The sequence below is a fragment of the Terrapene carolina genome, unplaced genomic scaffold (genome assembly GCF_002925995.2).
Source record: "Terrapene carolina triunguis isolate 2854851 unplaced genomic scaffold, T_m_triunguis-2.0 Scaffold23, whole genome shotgun sequence".
NCBI classification, from domain to species: Eukaryota; Metazoa; Chordata; order Testudines; family Emydidae; genus Terrapene; species Terrapene triunguis.
Window position 1 is genome coordinate 21,905,560 of NW_020664374.1, and position 20,936 is coordinate 21,926,495.

General features: G+C 41.8%; 1 protein-coding gene across 2 annotated transcripts in view; it reads left to right on the forward strand.

The window, feature by feature from the left end:
* The window catches only part of LOC112104474 (patched domain-containing protein 1), a 42,950-nt gene extending 23,834 nt beyond the window's left edge, over window positions 1–19,116 (forward strand). For both annotated transcript variants that reach the window (XM_024196789.2, XM_024196790.2), the window contains exon 3: window positions 17,428–19,116. In XM_024196789.2, the coding sequence (XP_024052557.2) occupies window positions 17,428–19,082 (1,655 nt within the window). In that variant the 3' untranslated portion in view covers window positions 19,083–19,116. The remainder of the gene's footprint in view (window positions 1–17,427) is intronic.
* Window positions 19,117–20,936: the final 1,820 nt, after the last annotated feature.

Below are 20,936 nucleotides of genomic sequence, written 5' to 3' on the forward strand. Positions count from 1 at the left end.
TCCTATTTCTGGCTTATGGAACTTTTTCCGTAAATGCGAATTTGCGTAAGTTGGGTCTTGTGTAATCCGGGGAGCATCTGTAGTTTACCTGCCATTTCTCTGGAACTCTGAAGTAAACTACTTAGTGGTGAACTGCATTCTGTTAAAATGTAACCATGCTCAAAAATATCCCAGGCTCTAAAAGCACTCATCATATTCTCCATCAGACACAAAAAATATTAATATATACTTTTAAAACCCTCTGTCAGCATTACTTTTACATACAGAAACATTAGTGTCCCATACCAAGTTCCTGAACAGCGCTCTCAAATTTCCTTCATTCCACATTTAAAGGTACAATACACACAAATGTTTGACTTTGTAGAGTATTTTGCCTCCAATCTTTGTCATAAATTAATAAAAATGAGAAGCTTACTGTCTCCCTTGTTTTTATTCTTTTCACTCAGCTTTCTTTCCTTCTCTATCAGCCTGTCTCTCTTCCTTGTCTGTTTCTCCTAAGGAGAACTTTATCTCCCCTCTCCATGTGTGTCTCCCCAAGTTTCTGTCCCTCCGCCTCTTCCCCTTCCATCTCATTCATTCCTGTTCTCACTTTCCCACAATCTTCACTCCCACATCCCTTTATCCTTCCGAGGTTTGTTTTCCCTTGCTTCCACTCTTCTCTCTGTATCCTGTTTACTGTCCCTCCATGTTCTGTCTTCCAGCTCCCACTTCAACCCTGTATTCATCATTTTTGCTGTTTTTCTCCGCCTTTGCTTAGGCTCCCATCTCTTTCTTGACTTCACCTTCCATTTCTTTCCCATTCTCCACCAGCTCAGCCCCCAATCTAACTTCAACAAACCCCAGCCTCAACAATCCATCCTCTGCCCCCTAAACTTCTAAAATTGCTACTCTGCCCACAATCCATACCCTTTCCCCTCGTCTCTCCAGTGAATGCTCTGGCCCTGAACAGTTCTTTACCCTGATCCATCTTCTGCCCTTACTACATCTCTGAATACAATATCTGCCTCCTCAGACCCCTAATCAGTTCCCCAGCCTGTCCTCTGCCCATCCCATCCCTGCTTAGCCCCAATGCATCTTCTGCCCACATCTTCATCAATATCCATCCTCTGAACCCCTCAGTCCCTCCTCTGCCCTTCCAATCCAATCTGATCAACTGCATTCTGTCTCCAATTGATTTTTCTGCTTCTCTCACCTCCCTGCTCCCTAATCAATTGATTCCCTACCTACCCCAATCATATTCCTCTTCCAATCCATCCTTTTCCCCTCAATCACTTTAACAAATTCTCTGCCCTCCAATCCATCTTCCGCAATCCCTCCCCATCAGTCCTGAAGCAATATTTCTAGTCCTTTGATTAGATGAGCATAAATCCCCCCCACAGCCATGCCCATTCAACCTATTCTTTGTCCCCACAGATCTCCAAACAAATTCATCCTCTACCCCACACCCACTGATAATTGATCACCCATCTTCCCCAAACAACTGCTGCTCTCCCTCCCTCCATTCCGCCTACCGACTGATCTTCTGCTTCCAGTCCAGTGAGGAAACCAAATGCAAAGGAGGCACTAACATTTGAAAAGAATGTATTTAAAAATACAAATAGTTCCCAAACATTTTATGCCATGTTCTCCCAGCTCTCTTCAAGTGCAAAGAAAATACATAGCTAATGAACTGTGGTGAGATCCACGGCAAATATTAGTGTAGCAAGAACTGTGCTTTCCCCTATAAAAGGTCAGGAAGCAAGAGTACATTGTACTCAGATACATATCCTTGTCCCAAGTGAAACATGTCAGAGATGGCTCAGTGTGCTGAGTTAGCATGGGTATAGGCATCAACTGAGGAATACAACCTTTGAGGCAAAATTAAACATTGTCAGAATCTACCTGGTTTTGATCTCCTGGAGTTTTTTCCCATGTTTCATGAAAAAATGTTCCATGTCCATGAAAAAATGTAATCAAAGTTGGGCATGCAACTTTGTTTTAAAAATAACTTTCTAGAATCTGAACATTTTGAGGAAGTTTTGTGATGCATTTTGAATTTTGAGCTGGGCTGGTCCCTGGGCAGAAAGGGAGGTTACATGGCATATATTAATGTTTGCTGATTGGCTGAGCCTGTCTCGTGTGCTCAAGAGGGTCAGCAGAAACCAATTTGACTCTTTTTCTCAGGTCTGTGTGTGAGAGAGAAAGTCTCATGTGTCATAACAGGCTTGTGGAGGATAGTGAATGTGTCCCTGAAATACCAGAGAGGGGAGCAGGCCCATCTCTCTTCTCAACCTGACATAGCCCAAGGATGCAGTATATGACAAAGGCCCAAAAGGAGAGGCATATAAAATTATTTATTTCGGAAACATACATAAATGCTGTGGGATTCCTTCCTTTAGTGTAAATAACTCATCATAACATCAGTTTCACAATCCTGTTGTAAATAATTTTCAAAAATAAAATGAGACCCCACATTTGTACGGAATATAACTCAGTTTGGACCTAAAGTGAATGACATTTCTCAAAATGAGAGACAACTGTGAGGTATGTGTAGGCCTGTCATCTTTGGGCAATCAGACCTCTTCCATGAAGAGGACACACGAGGTGCTGGGAGGGACAAAGGAAGAGAGTCTGTGACTAGGCCTGTTGGGGCAAGGGTAATTATGTAGGGACGGAGGTCCATGGCAGGTTCGGGGAGTTGCCTGTAAGTTTGGACATTTCAGCTAAGTATCCAAGCTGATCTCTAAGCCTGAGGTTTCCCCATCACTAAATTTACTCTGTCTCCTGTTTTTATGAAGTTTTTCAAAGTCAAGGGCAGTTTACTGTATTGTTTTCTATGTTGATCTGTTCTATTCTATTCATTATCCTAGGCGCAGGGCAAAAATTATTTAAAGGGATAAACTTAGCACATTGTTGAATTATATTGGTTTCAGTGTTACGAAGCAGATGGGGAAGTTGGAAGAGTTTAAGATGCTCCATATTCCAGTAGACCATGGATCCAAAAAAGAAAAAACATAACGCAGAACCAAGGATGCTTTGGCTTCTGAATTCAGATCCAAAACCCAATGCCTAAGATTTTGCCCAAACTAAAATACACCCAGCCTCATTCCACCCTTAGGTATTCCTGTGTACCGTACCCAAACAGGGGTATTTAGCTGTTCTGTTACACACACAAATTATTTTGAGATGGCCTCCGTTTTCTTTTTGACTGCTGTTGCTTCAGTTTTATATATTTCATGTAAGGTCTGTCAAGAAAACTCATTTTATTCTCTATGGAGAAGGTCTGCTCTTGCCTAACACTGTTATTTTATTTAACTTTCATTTGATAATCTCCAGTACTTTGACTCTCAGTGGGTAGAATAGAAGGAAGAATCGGTAATGCTTTGCATATGGTGACATGACAGCAATGGGAATCTGTCTGGGAGGTCTGTCTTACTTTGTGCCTGCTGCCCTACGCCAGCTGCTGGCATTCATGCTGAAAGCTCTTCTCTCTTGATTAAACGTGGTTTGGTGCACCTGAATGCTAGGGAAACTTTTTGTGCATGCTTTTGCTGTGTGTCTGCAGTGCCAGGGTCCCCTTATGTTTCCCAGCACCATGGTTAAAGTCTCTCACATTCTATGCAACTCACCCCATTCCTCATGCAAGGTAAAGTATCCCTAGATATTCTGTGGTCCAAACCTCTGCACCATCCTCCATCCTCTGCAGCCACAGTATACTCCCCTCTTCCTCTCTGTATCCATAACAGCTGTGTGGTTAACCAAACAGAATATTTCTCTTTCTGTTCCTTTCAAGCTCTCTCCTCAGCTAAGAATTCAGCCACAGAACTGTGGTTTGGAGGGGGTTTGCACATTTTTCACACATTTCAATGTGAAAGACCAGATTTTCGAGGGCACAAATGGCAATTATGCCCCAACTCCTATTGAAAATCAACGTGAGTTAGACCCCTGGCTGTCTTTTGTGCCCTTGAAGATCTCCCCTCTATCAATCCAAAAGTTGGTTTTGAAGCGTAGACCAGTATTTATTAGTGATCAGCAAATCTCCAAAAACTTTAAGCACAGATTCAGTTCAGAGAAGCATATAAAAAGTTTGGATCGTCATACATAAATAAATAACCAGACAGCTAAAAGCATATAGCTAAAGAGCAGCACAGTACTTATATTCAAATCTTTTTCAATGTGATAAAAGAAACATATGATCTGACATTTCTGCCTCAGCCAGTTCTCTCTCAGAGTGAGTGGAGTAATCCACAAGTTGAAATAGAATTGACATCCTGATGTTTAAACACCAAAACAAGCCTTTGACATGGAAGTGCATTGGATTATTTTCTTAAGACAAATATTTGAACTGTAGGAAAAAGTGGCTCTCAAATGGTTTTCTGCTACCAGATTAAATATTCAATTTAAATAAAAACAGATTTTGAACCATATTTTGCCTTGCTTATCTCTGCTTCTCAAAATAAATTTGTCTCTCAGATGTTTTTCTATTTATAAAATGTGCTGACATTTTGCTGTCATAATAACAAACACAAACACTGCATTGGATCTGTATCCAAAAATGAAAGCTCCAAAAGAAACTATTCCAACCCACATCAAAAATAACATCCTCCGAACTCCCAGTCTACCCAATCAGGTCTCTTGACTCTATTGAAGTCAATGGGACTAGGGCATAAAGTTAGCCATGTGCAAATGTCTTTGCTGGATCAGGGTCATAATACCTATACAATCACCACATGTGGAGCTTTTGTCCATTTATTTTAATTGGATTTGGTATGCTGCATCATACACTGATTGGGAAACATAATATATGGATAGAGATTTTTTTTAAAGTGGACATGATTAAAATATGTTGTGTTCAAAGTTTAATGATTAAAACATAAAATAGAATCCATCAAATTATATTTTTCTGCTGTTATTGCTCATGATCATGTTAAAACTAGGAAGAGAGATTGTGACTAGATCATTAAAAAAAAGAACTAGTTAAATTAATGGAGGATTGTTCCATCGATGGCTATTAGCCAAGATGGTCAGGGATGTAATCCCATGCTTAGGTGACCCTAAACCTCTGACTACCAGAAAGCGGGAGGGGAAGATAGGGTGGATCTAAGGTGACCAGATGTCCCGATTTTATAGGGACAGTCCCGATTTTTGGGTCTTTTTCTTATATAGGCTCCTATTACCCCCCACCCCCTGTCCTGATTTTTCACACTTGCTGTCTGGTCACCCTAGGTGGATCTTGCCAAAGTTGCCCAGTTCTCTACACTCCCCCTGAAGCTCTGGTACTGGCCGCTGGAGACTGGACACTGGGCTAGATGAACCAATGGTCTGACCCAGGATGGCTGTTCTTATTTCAGTCCAGTACTTTACACGTATTTCTCCTTTTCCATATTCCTCTATCTCTTATATAGATCAGGGTAGAGAGACAATAGATATGAAGTATACATAGCTTATATGCATGTGTTTGTACATACTAAAGACTTACATCTAGACAGTAATTTTGGTTTGAATGGTACTACAGATAACATAGTTTGTTCTTTTTAGAGGCTTCCTAAAGTGTATGTCCATTGTTATTTGTTTGTCATGATAAAACACTATTGTTTATATTATAGTAATTTATATAAATATTTTGGTTTTTATCTTTAGAAAGATAACACCACTCACCCTGGTTTATTATTCCATGATAGGGAATATTGGGGAAGAGTTGCATTTGCTAGAGCCCTTCTTTGTGCAAGTTTGGGAGAGTATAAATCAAAAAGGGCATGGCCTGACCAATATTAAGTGTTCCACCCCAGAACAGAAAGTTGGCCCTATGCCGCCTTTCCAAACAGGTGCATTCTTCAGAAACATAGGTTGGGTGAAATATTCTGTGTCTGATGTGGAACATCCAAATGACGGAGGATGAAATTCACCCTTGGACAGAGGGCCCACACAAGTCCTGTTCACCACCTAAATGCTGTATCAAGTATTTTGAGGGCTTGTGTGGGTCCTAAGTGATACATTAGGTTTGTGCTGGTGACTTTCACCATGAATGTGCAAGATAAAGTAATGTATCAAGCAGTTTGACTAATGGCACATGCATGTCTGTTCCAAAGATCCAAATACTATAAGGTGAGTGCACAACTGGTTGAAAGACCATTCTCAAAGAGTAGTTCTCTCTCACTGTCCTACTGGGAGAGCATATCTAGTGGGGCCCCACGTGGGTCAGTCCAGGGTCTGGTACTATTCAATATTTTCATTTATGACTTGGATAATGGAGTGCAGAGTATGTTTATAAAAATTGTGCATGATGCCAAGCTGGCAGGGGTTGCAAGCACTTTGGAGAACAGGATTAGAATTAAAAATGACCTTAAACTGGAGAATTGGTCTGAAGATGAAATACAATAAAGACAAGTGCAAAGTACTGCACTTAAGAAGGAAAAAAATCAAATGCACAACTAGAAAATGAGGAATAACTGGATAGGCGGTAATACTGCTAAAAGGGAGGGGGGCTATAATGGATCAAAACGGAATATGAGTCAACAATCTGATGCACTTGTGAAAAAGGCTAATATTCTGGGGTGTATTAACAGGACTTGTCCCACTCTGCTCAGTACCAGTGAAGCCTCAGCTGAAGTACTGTGTCCAGTTCTGTGTGCACACTTTAGGAAACGTGGACAAACTGGAGAGAGTCCAGAGGAGAGCAACAAAAATGATTAAAAGGTTCAGAAAACCTGAGCTAGAGCAAAGGTTAAAAAAACTGGACAGTTGAGTCCTGAGAAAAGACAACTAAGGGGGGACCTGATAACAGTCTTCCAATACGTTAAGGGCTGCTATCAAAAGAAGAGTGATCAGTTGTTCTCCTTGTTCACTGAAGGTAGGACAAGAAGTAATGGGCTTAATCTGCAGTAAAGAGATTGAGGTTAGCTCTTAGGAAAAATTTTCTAACTATAAGGGTAATTAACCTCTGGAATAGGCTTCCAAAGTAGGTTGTGGAATCTCCATCATTGGAGGTTTTTAAGAACAGATTAGACAAACACCTCTCAGGGATGGTCTAGACCAGGGGTAGGCAACCTATGGCACGCATGCCAAAGGCGGCACGCAAGCTGATTTTCAGTGACACTCACACTGCCCGGGTCCTGGCCACAGGGGGGCTCTGCATTTTAATTTAATTTTAAATGAAGCTTCATAAACATTTTAAAAACCTTATTTACTTTACATACAACAATAGTTTAGTTATATATTATAGACTTATAGAAAGAGACCTTCTAAAAACGTTAAAATGTATTACTGGCACGCGAAACCTTAAATTAGAGTGACTAAATGAAGACTCGGCACACCACTTCTGAAAGGTTGCTGCCCGCTGGTCTAGATTTACTTGATCCTGCCTCAGTGCAGGGGGCTGGACTTGATGCCTTCTTATGGTCCCTTCCAGCCCTACATTTCTATGATTTTATGATATTCTTCCTTGAGGTCCACAGACCCAGAAGAATGTTGTGCTCTAAGAAGAGCAAGCTATTGCACATTTGCTGTAGTTTTCCTTATCAACATACATTGATCATGTTTGTACATGACAACTTTTACCTCTCACCAGTGTTCCTCTCTCAATGCAACTAATTAACTGTGTGTAAATGCCGCAACATAGTCAACACAACCACTACTCAAGTGGATATTGTTAAACATTTCAATTTCTATTCCTTTTCTCCCAAATGGATCCAGTATAGGACTCAGACAGACAATGTATCTGGAAACAAGGAGCCAGATTCTTAGCTCATGTAAATGAAAATCTGGCCAATGCATTCTGATTTTTAATCCATAGAATAAACCAGGGATCGTCAACCTTTGGCAGGCAGCCTGTCAGGGAAAGCCGCTGGCGGGCCGGACAGTTTGTTTACCTGCAGCGTCCGCAGGTTCGGCCGATCGCAACTCCCACTGGCCGCAGTTCGCCGCTCCAGGCCAATGGGGGCTGCGGGAAGTGTCGGCCAGCACATTCCTCAGCCCGCGCCGGTTCCCGCAGCCCCCATTGGCTTGGGACGGCGACCCACGGCCAGTGGGAGCTGCGATTGGCCAAATCTGCGGATGCTGCAGGTAAACAAACCGTCTGGCCCGCCAGCAGCTTTCCCTGACGGGCCTCATGCCAAAGGTTGCCGATCCCTGGAATAAACCAAGGAATGAACCCTAAGATGGGGTGGATATGGGCATACCTGGGCTTGTGACTATGATAATGATAAAACAGTAGAGTTATGAGCTTCTGTCAGGAAGGCAGCCATGTTTCAGACTTGGACAACAGATAAGGTAATATATGGTTTGCTGCCATCTGCAGTGTGGACACAAATGTTGAGGAGTGCTACCCAGGCCAGTAAATTGTTACAAACTCAGTAAAAAATGATAGTGTAAATTAACTGTGGATCTAGTTCAATCAGTTCCTTTGAATTTTATTTTTCTGGTCAGGAAGATTTTATCTAAACTGTATGCTCACTTTTTGCTCTCTATGCATGTTCATGAAAATGTTGAGACTGCTATTCACTGGTGTGTTTTAATTTCAAACTATATTTGTAGGGAGAGGTCACATCCGGCAAGTCACATAACATTTTATTTTGTCATTGATTGGCTGTTCTTAACCCTGGTGATCAGGAAGGTCAGCAGTGGCCATTTCACTTAGCTTCACAGAGGGTGGAGCTGGGTTTTAGGTGAGCTGTCTGACTCCAGCTGGAAAAATTATGGAGGGAATCATCCCAAGCTCTTTGTCTAACTCTGGAAGGCACTCACGTAGCTGAGCAGAGCATCCATCGGCTAGTGGAATCTAGCGTGTCTTCATTACATCATATACTATTACTGTTATAGTTTTGTAAAAGAAAATTCCCTGGGCCTGATTCTGATATCCCTTGTGCTAGTTTTACATAGGTTAGCTCTTTTGACTTCAGTGGAATTACTTCGGATTTACACGGATGTAAGTGAGATCAGAATTAGGCCACCTGAATCCATGTGCAGCAGTTTCCCACACATGCATAAACCTTGCATCAACGTCCATATCTAGCCCCTGTAACTGATTATCCCAGGAAGACAGTAGCCTAGATTAGCTCATTATTATTCTTAGTCCCATCAATTGGTGAAAATCGTGTATTGTTACGGCATTTAACCTCATTAATGCAGAGGTCAATCATTATTAGTGTTTTGTATACAAGTGTGCTAAGATGGGGCAAATAAAACTAATTATCCATAAAATCATGGGTGGAGTTTGGGGGGCAGGGTGGGGCATTGCACCCCCAAAATTGCAAGCCTCGGGCAGACAGGCAGCCTGAGTGTGCAATGTAATGAGTTCTGCAGAGGATACAGGAGACTTCTCCCAGCTTGGGCCCCTGTGAGGCAGGGAGTCAGAATTTTGTTTATAAACAGTATCAGAGTGGTAGCCATGTTAGTCTGTATCCACAAAAACAACGAGGAGTCCGGTGGCACCTTAAAGACTAACAGATTTATTTGGGCATAAGCTTTCATGGGTAAAAAACCCACTTCTTCAGATGCATGGAATGAAAATTACAGATATAGGCATAGATATATTGGCACATGAAGAGAACGGAGTTACTTTACAAGTGGAGAACCAGCGTTGACAAGGCCAATTCAATCAGGGTGGATGTGGTCCACTCCCAATAACTGATGAGGAGGTGTCAATACCAAGAGAGGGAAAATTGCTTTTGTAGTGAGCCAGCCACTCCCAGTCCCTATTCAAGCCCAAATTAATGGTGTTAAGTTTGCAAATGAATTGTAGCTCTGCAGTTTCTCTTTGAAGTCTGGTTTTGAAGGTTCTTTTGTTGAAGGATGGCTACTTTTAAATCTGTTATTGAATGTCCAGGGAGATTGAAGTGTTCTCTCACTGTCTATACCGGAAACCCACTGATCCTATACTGGAAACCTACTGACCAATATACTTACCTACATGCCTCCAGCTTCCATCCAGGACACATCACACGCTCCATTGTCTACAGCCAAGTTTTCAGTTGCCTAAGTAGCCCCTGGAACCACGGTTAAAGTTGCCCTCCCTCCCCCCAGAAATCTGAAATGGTGCCCCTGTGGGCTGGCACAGAATCCTGTCCCTCCCCCCCCCGCCCGTGCGCGGCCCTGTTGGCTTGACTAGAGCCGCCCTCCCAAATATAGAATTCAAACTGCGCCTATGCATAAAACTCTACCATGTGTAACAGACAGCCATGGAAGAGTGGAACTTCCTCCTCCATCTTTAGGGGGGTGTCCCACTTTCCAAGGAAAGTAAACAAACACACTTGAAACCAAAAGGTAAAACACAGTGCAGTTCCACACCACAACGTACTGCTATACTGTATCTATGTGCATGTAAAACTAAGGCTATGTCTACACTAGCATTTTTGTTGGCAAAACTTTTGTCAGGCAGGGGTGTGAAAAAACACTCCCCTGACTAACAAAAGTTTTATCGACAAAAGCACCGGTGTGGACAGCGCTATGTCCGCGGGAGACTCTCCCTCCAACATAGCTACCACTGCTTGTTAGGGGGTGTTTAATTACACCAGCAGCAGAGCTCTCTGCTGCCGGCATAGAGTGGCTACATGGGAGATCTTACAGTAGTACAGCAGCGGCACAGCTGTGCCACTGTAAGGTCCGTAGTGCAGACATAGCCTTGTGAAAAGGGAACTAATATTTGATTCCCAGTCTCTCTCCCTGTTTTCCATTACTGAAAAATTCTATTCAGTTTTTCCTATAAATACATACATTTAATCTTGTTATGGGGGCTGTGAGAAAACCCACATAATTTTTGTATGAAATTAGAGAGCGCACACTGCATTCTTTAAACACAGACAATCTAACAGCAGCTGTCATTTTAGGCTGGCAGGGTTGCCTAGTGGATAGAGCACTGGACTGGGACTCAGGAGACCTGCCACAGGGCAACTCATTTCACTTCCCTGTGCCTCGGCCTCTGTGTCTGTAAAATGGGGATAATGACACTGACCTCCTTGATAAAGTACTTTGAGACCTACTGATGAAAAGTGCTATGTAAGAGCGAGGTATTATTTATTATCTTATTTTCTAAAGACAAAGATGGGTGAGACGCAGTCTGTAAAAACCCCAGGCTGCTGCAGAAAGTACAGTCGAAATAACTACAGCCTGAATTCACAGAAGGGCTTAAGCACTGCAACACAGACATACATACACACTCCCTCCCTCCGCCATTTTGTGCGGAGTTAGGTGTACTCGGACCTCATCTACTGGATGGGGTCCCATTACATGAGATAGGTGAGGCAACACCTGTCTTAACCTGATTTGAGGATCACACTGGAGCTTAGGCATGAGATATGTATTCTGGTTCCTGCCTGAGGCAGAAATTTAGGCACCTAGGGAACCTTTACAGCAGACATTTACGCACCGAGTGAGTTTAGGCGCCTACAGGTTTAGGCGGCAGCTGAGCAGGGGTTTTGTGTATTGCAGTAGTACCTAAATCAGGGGTTTAGATGCTTAAGTCTCTCTGTGACTCTGGGCCTACTCTCTGGGCTGTTTCAATCAGAATTGCTGTAATGGATCTTGAGCAACAGCAAACATGACAAGGGGGAATCCCCTGTGTCCCAAAGGACTAGCTCTTTAGGGCAACAAGAGGATTTTTGCCTGGTTTCCTCCAGTGCTATTTTTAGTTATTTGTATTATTGGAGTGCCTAAGAGCTCCAATCACAGACCAGGACCCCATGTGCTAGGTGCTGTACAAACACAGAACAGACAGTCCCTCACTCTCATTTTTCCAATACCACATTGTCATTCCTCCAACAACCTCATTTGCCCCTTCAGATCACACTCTCCAGCCTCCACAGCCCTCTCTTGGCTCTATCTCTACTCATCTTCCTGTTACTGGTGCCAGCTAGTGCCGCCAGGTCCTGCACCATCATGTCTCACTTTTCCTCTCCACCCAGAGTGAATAAATATTTGAGAGCATATTCACGGCTCATTTATTATTGCTATTTACACAAAAGATTGGTTAAAAAGAGTTGTGAGTAGTGAACAAACTGGTATAAACAGAAAAGGGGACTCTGCCTGATGATACAGTTAAAGTCACCCAGCCAAGCAACAAAAACAATACCTTTTGATCTAGGTGACCAATCACAGAGCACACACAGTGACCTATGAATAGTAAGTAAATGTTTGTAGTGAACAGTTTGCTAATAACCCATTGGCTAAATGTGTTCACACATTTTTTACTGAACAATTGTGAAAAACAAATCAGTACAAATAATGTATTGGATAACTAAATAGCAAGAAAAGGGTTAAAATAACAGGATTATTTATTTGCAAGGAATGATCTGATCACCTCTAGCTGATGGCTTATAGGACAGACATCATAACATTGAGAGAGAGAGAGGAACAATAGAGTCAAATATAGATGGGCAGATGGTGGTTAAAAATGGAGAACATGAAATCAGCATAACTGTAGAAGGAAAGCAAAATTCTTACAAAATGCCTCCATACACTAGACAACAAGGGCTAATCTTTAAAATACTGTGCCTAATTAGCATATGAAATTAGGGCCTGCTCCTTTCCATGGATTTCAGTGGGCACTGCATCAGGCCCTGAGTGTGACTGCATGTAAAAACTGTGACTTTGGGCTAGACAATTAAGGACACCTTTGCAGACTTGCAATTTTGAAAATTAGGCCTTCAGTACCCTTCACAAATATTGTACATGATACAGAGCATGGTCAAGAAATACACAAAATTCGAACAGAAAATACCAATCCATAATGTACGGAGTGTGTAAAAGACTAAAAAAGTAACCCATAAAATAGGATGATATGCGAGGCAATCATTTTTTTCAGTTAGCTTTCTAGATTATATGCATTTGAGCCTCTCATTTACTTTAATAGTTTTATTAATCCAGTTCCTTTTCAAGTTATCCTCCACAATTATGTAATAGCAAAGTAAAAAAGTATACCAAAGTATTGTATTATTAAAATTTGTCCCTGTAGTAAGTGGCAATCAGAAGCATAGGTGCAGAAAGTAGGGGTGTGTGGGGTGCTGCAGCATCCCCAGGTATTATGCAGGGCCACTGGCCCCACGCCCAGGGCTCCACTCCCTGGCTTGGGTCCTGGGGGCCAGTCCCGTGGCCTGCTCCCCAGCCGCTGGCTCCACACATAAAACCTGGGGGTGCTTCCTGCGCCTGTGCCCTGATCCCAGCCCTCCGCCTGCACTCTGCTGGCCCCACTCCCCGACTGCTGGCCCTGTGCCCAGGGCCTGGCCCGCCTGCTCCGCTCCCCAGCCACTGGCTCTGTGCCTGGCCGCACCCCCCACTCTCAGCCTCCACTCCCAGGGCTCTGCACCCGGCCAGGGCTCTGCTCTTGGCCCGGCACGTGGGGTCCCAGCTGCAGGCCCCTGCCCGGGGATCCGTTCCTGCCCCCACGCCCGCCTCCAGCTGTGGCCTCGGCCACCTTACCCCTGTCCGGGTCCCCTCCTCCCGGAGACACAGCCCTGCTCCCAGCCTCGGCGCGGGGGGGGCAGCACGGACAGGAGTAAGGGGGCTGGCTTTCAGCACCCCCACTACTAAAAATGTTCTAGCGCCCCTGGTCAGAAGTCAATGTCATCAGACATGACTATTATCCAAAACATACAAACAAACAAATATCAGACCTTGCATCATTTTTAACTATATCTAAATTTTGTTGTATTGTAAGGACTAAAGCCTGCCAAATTAATGCTTCTATTTGAAATTGTTATGCAAGGCCTTATTATTGCTGAAGCATTATTTTTTTTTAAATGTGTTCAAACTAAAGCTCATGGTGAAAGTAATTTGTAATATGATGCTGTGTGGAATAGTCAGACATGCCCGTCTGCAGGACTTATGGGAACCATAAAGAGATTAAACCTCTCATTCCTCTCTTTGGCAAGTGATCTGTTACTTTTAAATAAAGGTCAATCTGTCTTTACAAAGAACACAGTGAAAGCAAGCTTAATCGTTTTCCCTACCGAACCTAGAACATAACTATTTAAAACATAATTAACAACGGGGTGGCAGTCGCTGATTGTACTTTTTCCTTTTTCTGTGTCTGGGAAGTTTTGTATCAGAGGGGTAGCCGTGTTAGTCTGAATCTGTAAAAAGCAACAGAGGGTCCTGTGGCACCTTTAAGACTAACAGAAGTTACTTGGGAAACTTGGGAAGTTTTGGCATCCCCAATTAGTTTTAATAGGGGGCACTGTACTAGCTATCAAATTGACAGTCTTGACCTGCCCTCCAGAAGCAACTGTAAAACAATATTTGGACAAATTAAGATAAATGCCTCATCGGAAACATGACTAATGTTACTACAACATGGATATTCATGTTTTATTTCATGATGTAGGGTTTTTTTTTAATCTGATATGCATGAGGGCAAGCACTCTGTTACTGTAAATAAGAGATGCTGGAGAGAAAAGACACTAGTTACATTAACTCATTTTAGTTCCATATTTCAAATTTCTTTTTTGTTTAAAAGTATCTGTGACTAGTGAGTTCATTGTTTTCCGTTATTACCAGAATGACCAGCCATGCCATCAACTCAAAACTTAGATATGCTAATGCCTGCATCAAGGCCAGGGTTATCACATCAGTTTTGGGGATATTCTGATTATGTAAAGGGGAGTGACTATAAGAACTACTTAGGCAGGGGTGTCAAACATACAGCCCACAGGCCGATCTAGCCAATGGTATGTGTGTATGTGGCCTTCATGACACACAGATGCTCAAGAATCGATTTATTTTTTTAAGAAAATTTTCAGCGCTAATGGCAAATGTGAACCAAATGTAATCGATGCAAAGGTGTCTGCCCGAGTTTGCAGACAGTATGAACCAATAGTGCAGAGACTGAATGCCCCTGACCCTGAGTCAATGATTACAGTCCAATTTACACTTTTGTGCCCTCACTAAATATGTTTTAATCACTGAACATTGTTAGTGGAAGGAATGAGGACGAAGATCAGAGCAAAGCAAGCCTACTGGGTTGGGAATTGGGCGTTGCTGAACAGAAGGAAATGCAGAGAGAAAAAGCAGAGTAGACTCACAAAGGCAGGGATGGGGGAGAAACACAGAGAAAGCAGGAAGGGAAAGGAAGAAAAACAAAGGGGAAATACAGTGGCTGGCCCAAAGAGGGGAAGACTTATCACTGAATGACAAATGCAACAAGAAGAAGAAATCATAACTAACTAAATTTTTAGGCCCAAATTCACAAAGGGAATTAGGCATGAGTCACCTAAGCTAGCCAATGGGAGATGTTGACAAGAGGGGAGTATCCTAAACCTAGGGTGACCAGATGTCCCAATTTTATAGGGACAGTCCCGATATTTGGGGCTTTTTTTTATATGGGCTCCTATTATCCCCCAACCCCCATCCCGATTTCTCACACTTGCTGTCTGGTCACCCTACCTAAACCCCACCCCTCTCAGAGTCAGGCACCTAAGCTGCTTGACTCTAGGAAAGAGGATCCCAGTTCATGGCTCACCAGTGAGACAGGCACTTCCCTGCAGTCTGGACTTAGCACCTAAGTCAGTTTCTGAGAGAATGAGTTAGATCCTGCCTCACTGCACACAAAAGAGCCAGAGAAGGTGGTGTCACCACCACCCATCTTATAACCTCTAGTTGAGTGGTTAGAGCACTCACCAGTGATGTGGGAGACCCATGTTCAATTCACCCCTCTGCTGAGGTGGGGAAATGATTTTAACAGGGGTCTCTGATCCCTTGGGGGTTGCAGGCTCTAACCACTGAGCTGTAGGATATTCTGATGTGGGAATCTCTCCTGTTGAAGCTGTTCCACTGTGGATAAACACTTAAAGAGTCATTGGGTGAGAAAGTGTGAGCATGATTCTTCAGGTTAGTGTTTAGAGCACTCACCTGACAGTGCGAGACCCAGTCCCCCTGCTGCAATGAATCCCACCCTTAGTTCCTACATAAAAACCATATTTTTCATTTGATCTCTGTGCAAACTTCAAACTGAAACCAATGGGCATTTCACTGTGAGAACTATACAGTCCAGAATATACACCCAGTCCCAGGCCCATAATTAGCTTAGAATTTAGCCTGGGGGGCTCAAGGAGTTGGTAAAGGGGTGCAAAGACATTGTCAAATGATCTAAGCCTAGGACTAGTGTCCCAGAAATTTGAATCTAAACACTGGTGCCCCTTGTAGAGTCACTCTATCTCAGTTTTCCTATTTCAAATCAGTTCAGTACTTACCCACCTCCCAGGAGTGTATTTTTAGGATTGATTAGGTATCAATCAGCTGGCATTTTACAAACTTCAACTTATTTATAAGCGTTATTTTTACAGAACTTTTCTCCTCTAAAATACATCTAGTTGTGCCTCATAACCGTTTCCATCTGATAGCTCTTTGGTGATATATGTGAAATGAGTCTGTGTTTGCAGTTTAGTTCTGCTGCAAGTGAGCAGATGTCCACATCACCAAAACCATCATCAGAACTGATACCTTTGTTGGCAGGTCACAATAGAGAGACCAAGGATTTAATGGGCATATAAGACAAAAGAACCAGAGACACAGGGAAAGCCATGCATTTGGCCAATCCTATATTTGTTCTGTGGTTAAACAGAGGATTTCAGTCCCCAGGTCTTTCAGTTCAGCTCTTTCATGAACACTATATTTATTTTAAGAGGTAATTAAATAAATTACAACATTTAGGAGTTGGTGAAAAATTAAATGGATCTGCATTTAGTTTTACAAACTGTGTAAGTATACACATTAAAGTAAGAAAAATAAAGCATTATGTAGTTTTGTACATATAAGCTTATTATAATCCACATTAATTCTGCCTTTCTGCTTTTGTAAAATTTATTCATGCTTTTTTGTTTGCTACATTTCTATGATTTATCTTTTTTCTAGCCAGAGGACATGGCAAGGGACTGGGAAAGTCTGTGATTGATTCACCCAGCAAAACTCAACTCAGATACAGCATTCCTTCACTTTATTTTTTCCTAGTTTTTCAGCAAGAAGACCCAAATAACGCCCAAGCTCTTCTGGTTCCTAATCGCGTGTTTTAATCACTAGTCAGATCCCACCACCTGAAAGCATTACAAACGTATTGAATTTCAAACCATCCTCCATCTCAGGCGCTCTTGAAAACTAAAACCAATGGCTGAGAAAAACAAATATTTTACCTGGTTACCACCAACCCAGTAACACTGATGTGTGGAAACTCTAGTGAACTCTTCACAAAGACATTAGGCTTCCACATGTTGATCCTTACCAAAAATACACGATGAAGATACTTGGGTTTGCTAACTGCTTTTTTCATGATTAATGTGCTTCTGCAATTTACAAAATCTTAATATTTTTTTATTCCACAAGACCTTTGCTACTTAAATTAATGGGGGCCAATTATAACTCCTTTGTGCCTTTTAGCATGTCCATGTTAAAAAAATGTCATGCTGTTTTGCCCTTCCTGACTAAAAAGATACAGTCCTTAAACACTTGCTTTGTTCTTTATTCTAGGTCATGGGTTATATGGGACTTTTGAAATGTTGTCCTCCTGGAGGAAAACTAGAGAAGACCAACATGTTAAAGAGAGAACTGCAGCTGTGTTTGCAGACTCCATGCTCTCCTTTTCTCTCACCACTGCCATGTACCTGGTCACTTTTGGAATAGGTGCCAGTCCCTTCACTAACATTGAAGCAGCAAGGATTTTCTGCTGCAATTCCTGTATTGCAATTTTCTTCAACTACCTCTACGTACTCTCCTTTTATGGTTCCAGCCTGGTGTTTACTGGCTACATAGAAAACAACTACCAGCATAGTATCTTCTGCAGAAAGGTACCAAAGCCAGAGGTATTGCAAGAGAAGCCTGCGTGGTATAGGTTTCTTCTGACAGCCAAATTCAGCGAGGACACAACCGATTCAGAGGAAACAAATACTTATGAAAGTCATCTTTTGGTGTGTTTCCTCAAACGCTATTACTGTGACTGGATAACAAACACTTACGTCAAGCCTTTTGTAGTTCTCTTTTACCTTATTTATATTTCCTTTGCCTTAATGGGCTACCTGCAGGTCAATGAAGGGTCAGACCTTAGTAACATCGTAGCAACCGCGACACGAACCATTGAATACACTACTGCCCAGCAAAAGTATTTCAGTAACTACAGCCCAGTCATTGGGTTTTATATCTATGAGTCAATAGAATATTGGAACACAAGCGTTCAAGAAGATGTGCTAGAGTATACTAAAGGGTTTGTGAGGATATCTTGGTTTGAGAGCTATTTAAATTATCTTAGGAAACTCAACATATCTACTGGATTGCCCAAAAAGAATTTTACTGACATGTTGAGGAACTCTTTCCTGAAAGCCCCCCAGTATGCCCATTTTTCAGAGGATATCATCTTTTCCAAGAAATACAACAACGAAGTTGATGTAGTAGCTTCAAGGATGTTCTTGGTGGCTAAGACAATGGAAACCAAGAGAGAAGAACTCTATGATCTCCTGGAAACCTTGAGGAAACTCTCTCTCACATCCAAGGTGAAATTCATCGTTTTCAATCCATCATTCGTATACATGGATCGTTACGCCTCCTCAGTGGGAGCCCCCTTACAAAATTCCTGCATCAGTGCTTTATTTCTGCTCTTCTTCTCGGCATTCCTGGTGGCAGACTCTCTAATCAATGTCTGGCTCACTCTAACTGTTGCCTCAGTCGAATTTGGAGTCATAGGTTTCATGACCTTGTGGAAAGTGGAACTGGACTGTATTTCTGTGTTGTGCTTAATTTATGGGATTAATTATACAATTGACAACTGTGCGCCACTGTTATCAACCTTTATCCTGGGCAAAGATTTCACAAGAACTAAATGGGTAAAAAATGCCCTAGAAGTGCACGGGGTAGCTATTTTACAGAGCTACCTCTGCTATATTGTTGGTCTGATTCCTCTTGCAGCTGTGCCTTCAAATCTGACCCGTACACTGTTCAGGTGCTTGTTTTTAATAGCATTAGTCACCTTCTTTCACTGCTTTGCCATTTTACCTGTGATACTGACTTTTGTGCCACCATCCAAGAAAAAAAGGAAAGAGAAGAAGAATCCTGAAAACCGTGAGGAAATAGAGTGTGTCGAAATGGTGGATATGGATAGTACCCGAGTGGTTGACCAAATTACAACAGTTTGACTTGTTTGTTTGTTGTCTTTTCACAGTAGGTCTTATTGAGAGAAAAGAGATCATTATTGACTAAATATTGGATTTTTGATTTTTCTTTTCCTAAACTAAAACCAAGAATAGCCAAAATGGTGGTGGGGGGGAGGGAAATTGTACATTAATTGGCCTCCATAACAAAGGTATTATTAGTGAAAGAATTTATACACACACGCAAAGAGTGTGAATTTTAATCACTTGAGGTAAGATCTAATAAGGGAAGATGGGTTACTAAGCACTGTTCTGCCTTCTCTATACTGCAGATACAGCTATTATTATTGCTGAGCCCAATCAAATTGAAAGGTCAACTGTCAAGGCTGAAGTAACGCTCAGTGTTCATCCGGAGGTAAAGGCTTTACAAACTTTCTGCACAGCAATAATTCAGCTCAGTGAGTCAGCTCTGATAGGTCTTAGCCATCACACTGAACTTTTCTTTTCTCTTTTCCTCGAATGAAAACATTCATGCAAGTTTGTATAACAGAAAGCAAATTGAACTAGGGAAGAAGGCTGTATGCAGCAACCAGACACTTTCAGAACAAATTTGTGTTACAAATCATTTTCTTTTCTAAAAATACAGTTATTTTAAAATGTAATTCATCCCCAAGAACATTTTTAAAGTCACGGTTTTTGTAGCTGTTCCTTTTTAAAAAAACAAAAACAAAAAATGTCAGTGTCTCTGGTACGCTAGAAGATGTACGATTCTATTTTATGAATGTCTTGCTACTAGTTAAACAAGGGATCTGCTTGACCAACCGTAGTTTTGTTAGTACTGTACTAACATATACTAACGGCTCTAACAGCAGATAAAAGATGGTGTACTGAATATTTCAGCACCAAAATCCATGAAACAAGCCTCAAATACCTAATGTCACCAAGGAAAAGTGAATGTTAGGGCTCCTTTAATAAGAGTCTCTTTCAGGCCATTCACTAGTAATGCACACTAAGAGGATTAATGGATAGTTTTACATAATGTATAACTTAATCCCTCAATCTTCCTAGAGTAGCTGTAAAGCAATAGCCTTCACAGTTATGGGCTCTTCCAGGAGACAGCAGACCACAACGCGAGTTATATATTACAGTTCAAAGGTAGGACCACACTAACAGTGTCATGTTTAACTGTCTCCCCAAAGAGCCTGTATCAAAGGGGCCTATTGAAAACACCACTTTTTTTTTTTTTTTTTTTACATTACTGAATCTTTTTGGAGCATTGTGTTCTAAATCAATAATTATGTCAGCATCTGTGATGTGGAGTAATGTGGATAAAGAAGCATCCTCACCCCCACCCCCACTTAAGAACCACAGGACATTGTTGTGAGGTTTTATACCAACACATAGACTAATTGACTTGGTTGTGCTAGAGCATTCTAAATTAGTCAGCTAAAACCCAGTAACATGCAGCTGGCTTTTGTGCGAGAAGTTCTAGTGACTATTCTCTGTTAACATCTGTCCAGAAAGTAAAAGTACTTGAAAATATTTCAATAACTGGGAAAATGTTCACTTAACTCATGGGTTGTGGAACTCAAACTGATGTTTTCTGGTGTGTGCTTGGGCTAACTAGGGTGCTTTGGTTTCAGGAGGCTGCATGTGTTACACAATGATTAATGCATCCATTGTAATGAATTGGTGATTTGCCCATCACTGCATAGTACCGTTCTTTAGCACTAATTCAAAATGGCTCCCATTAGACCTGTGTGAAATCCTCAGATTCCATTTTGTGAATTTTAATTTTCAAAGAGATATTTCTTACAACTTTTTGCTTAGTCAAAAATTCAGACCTTTTACCCTGAAGCAAAGTTTGATGACTATGTAGGAGCAACTGGAAGCTCTAAT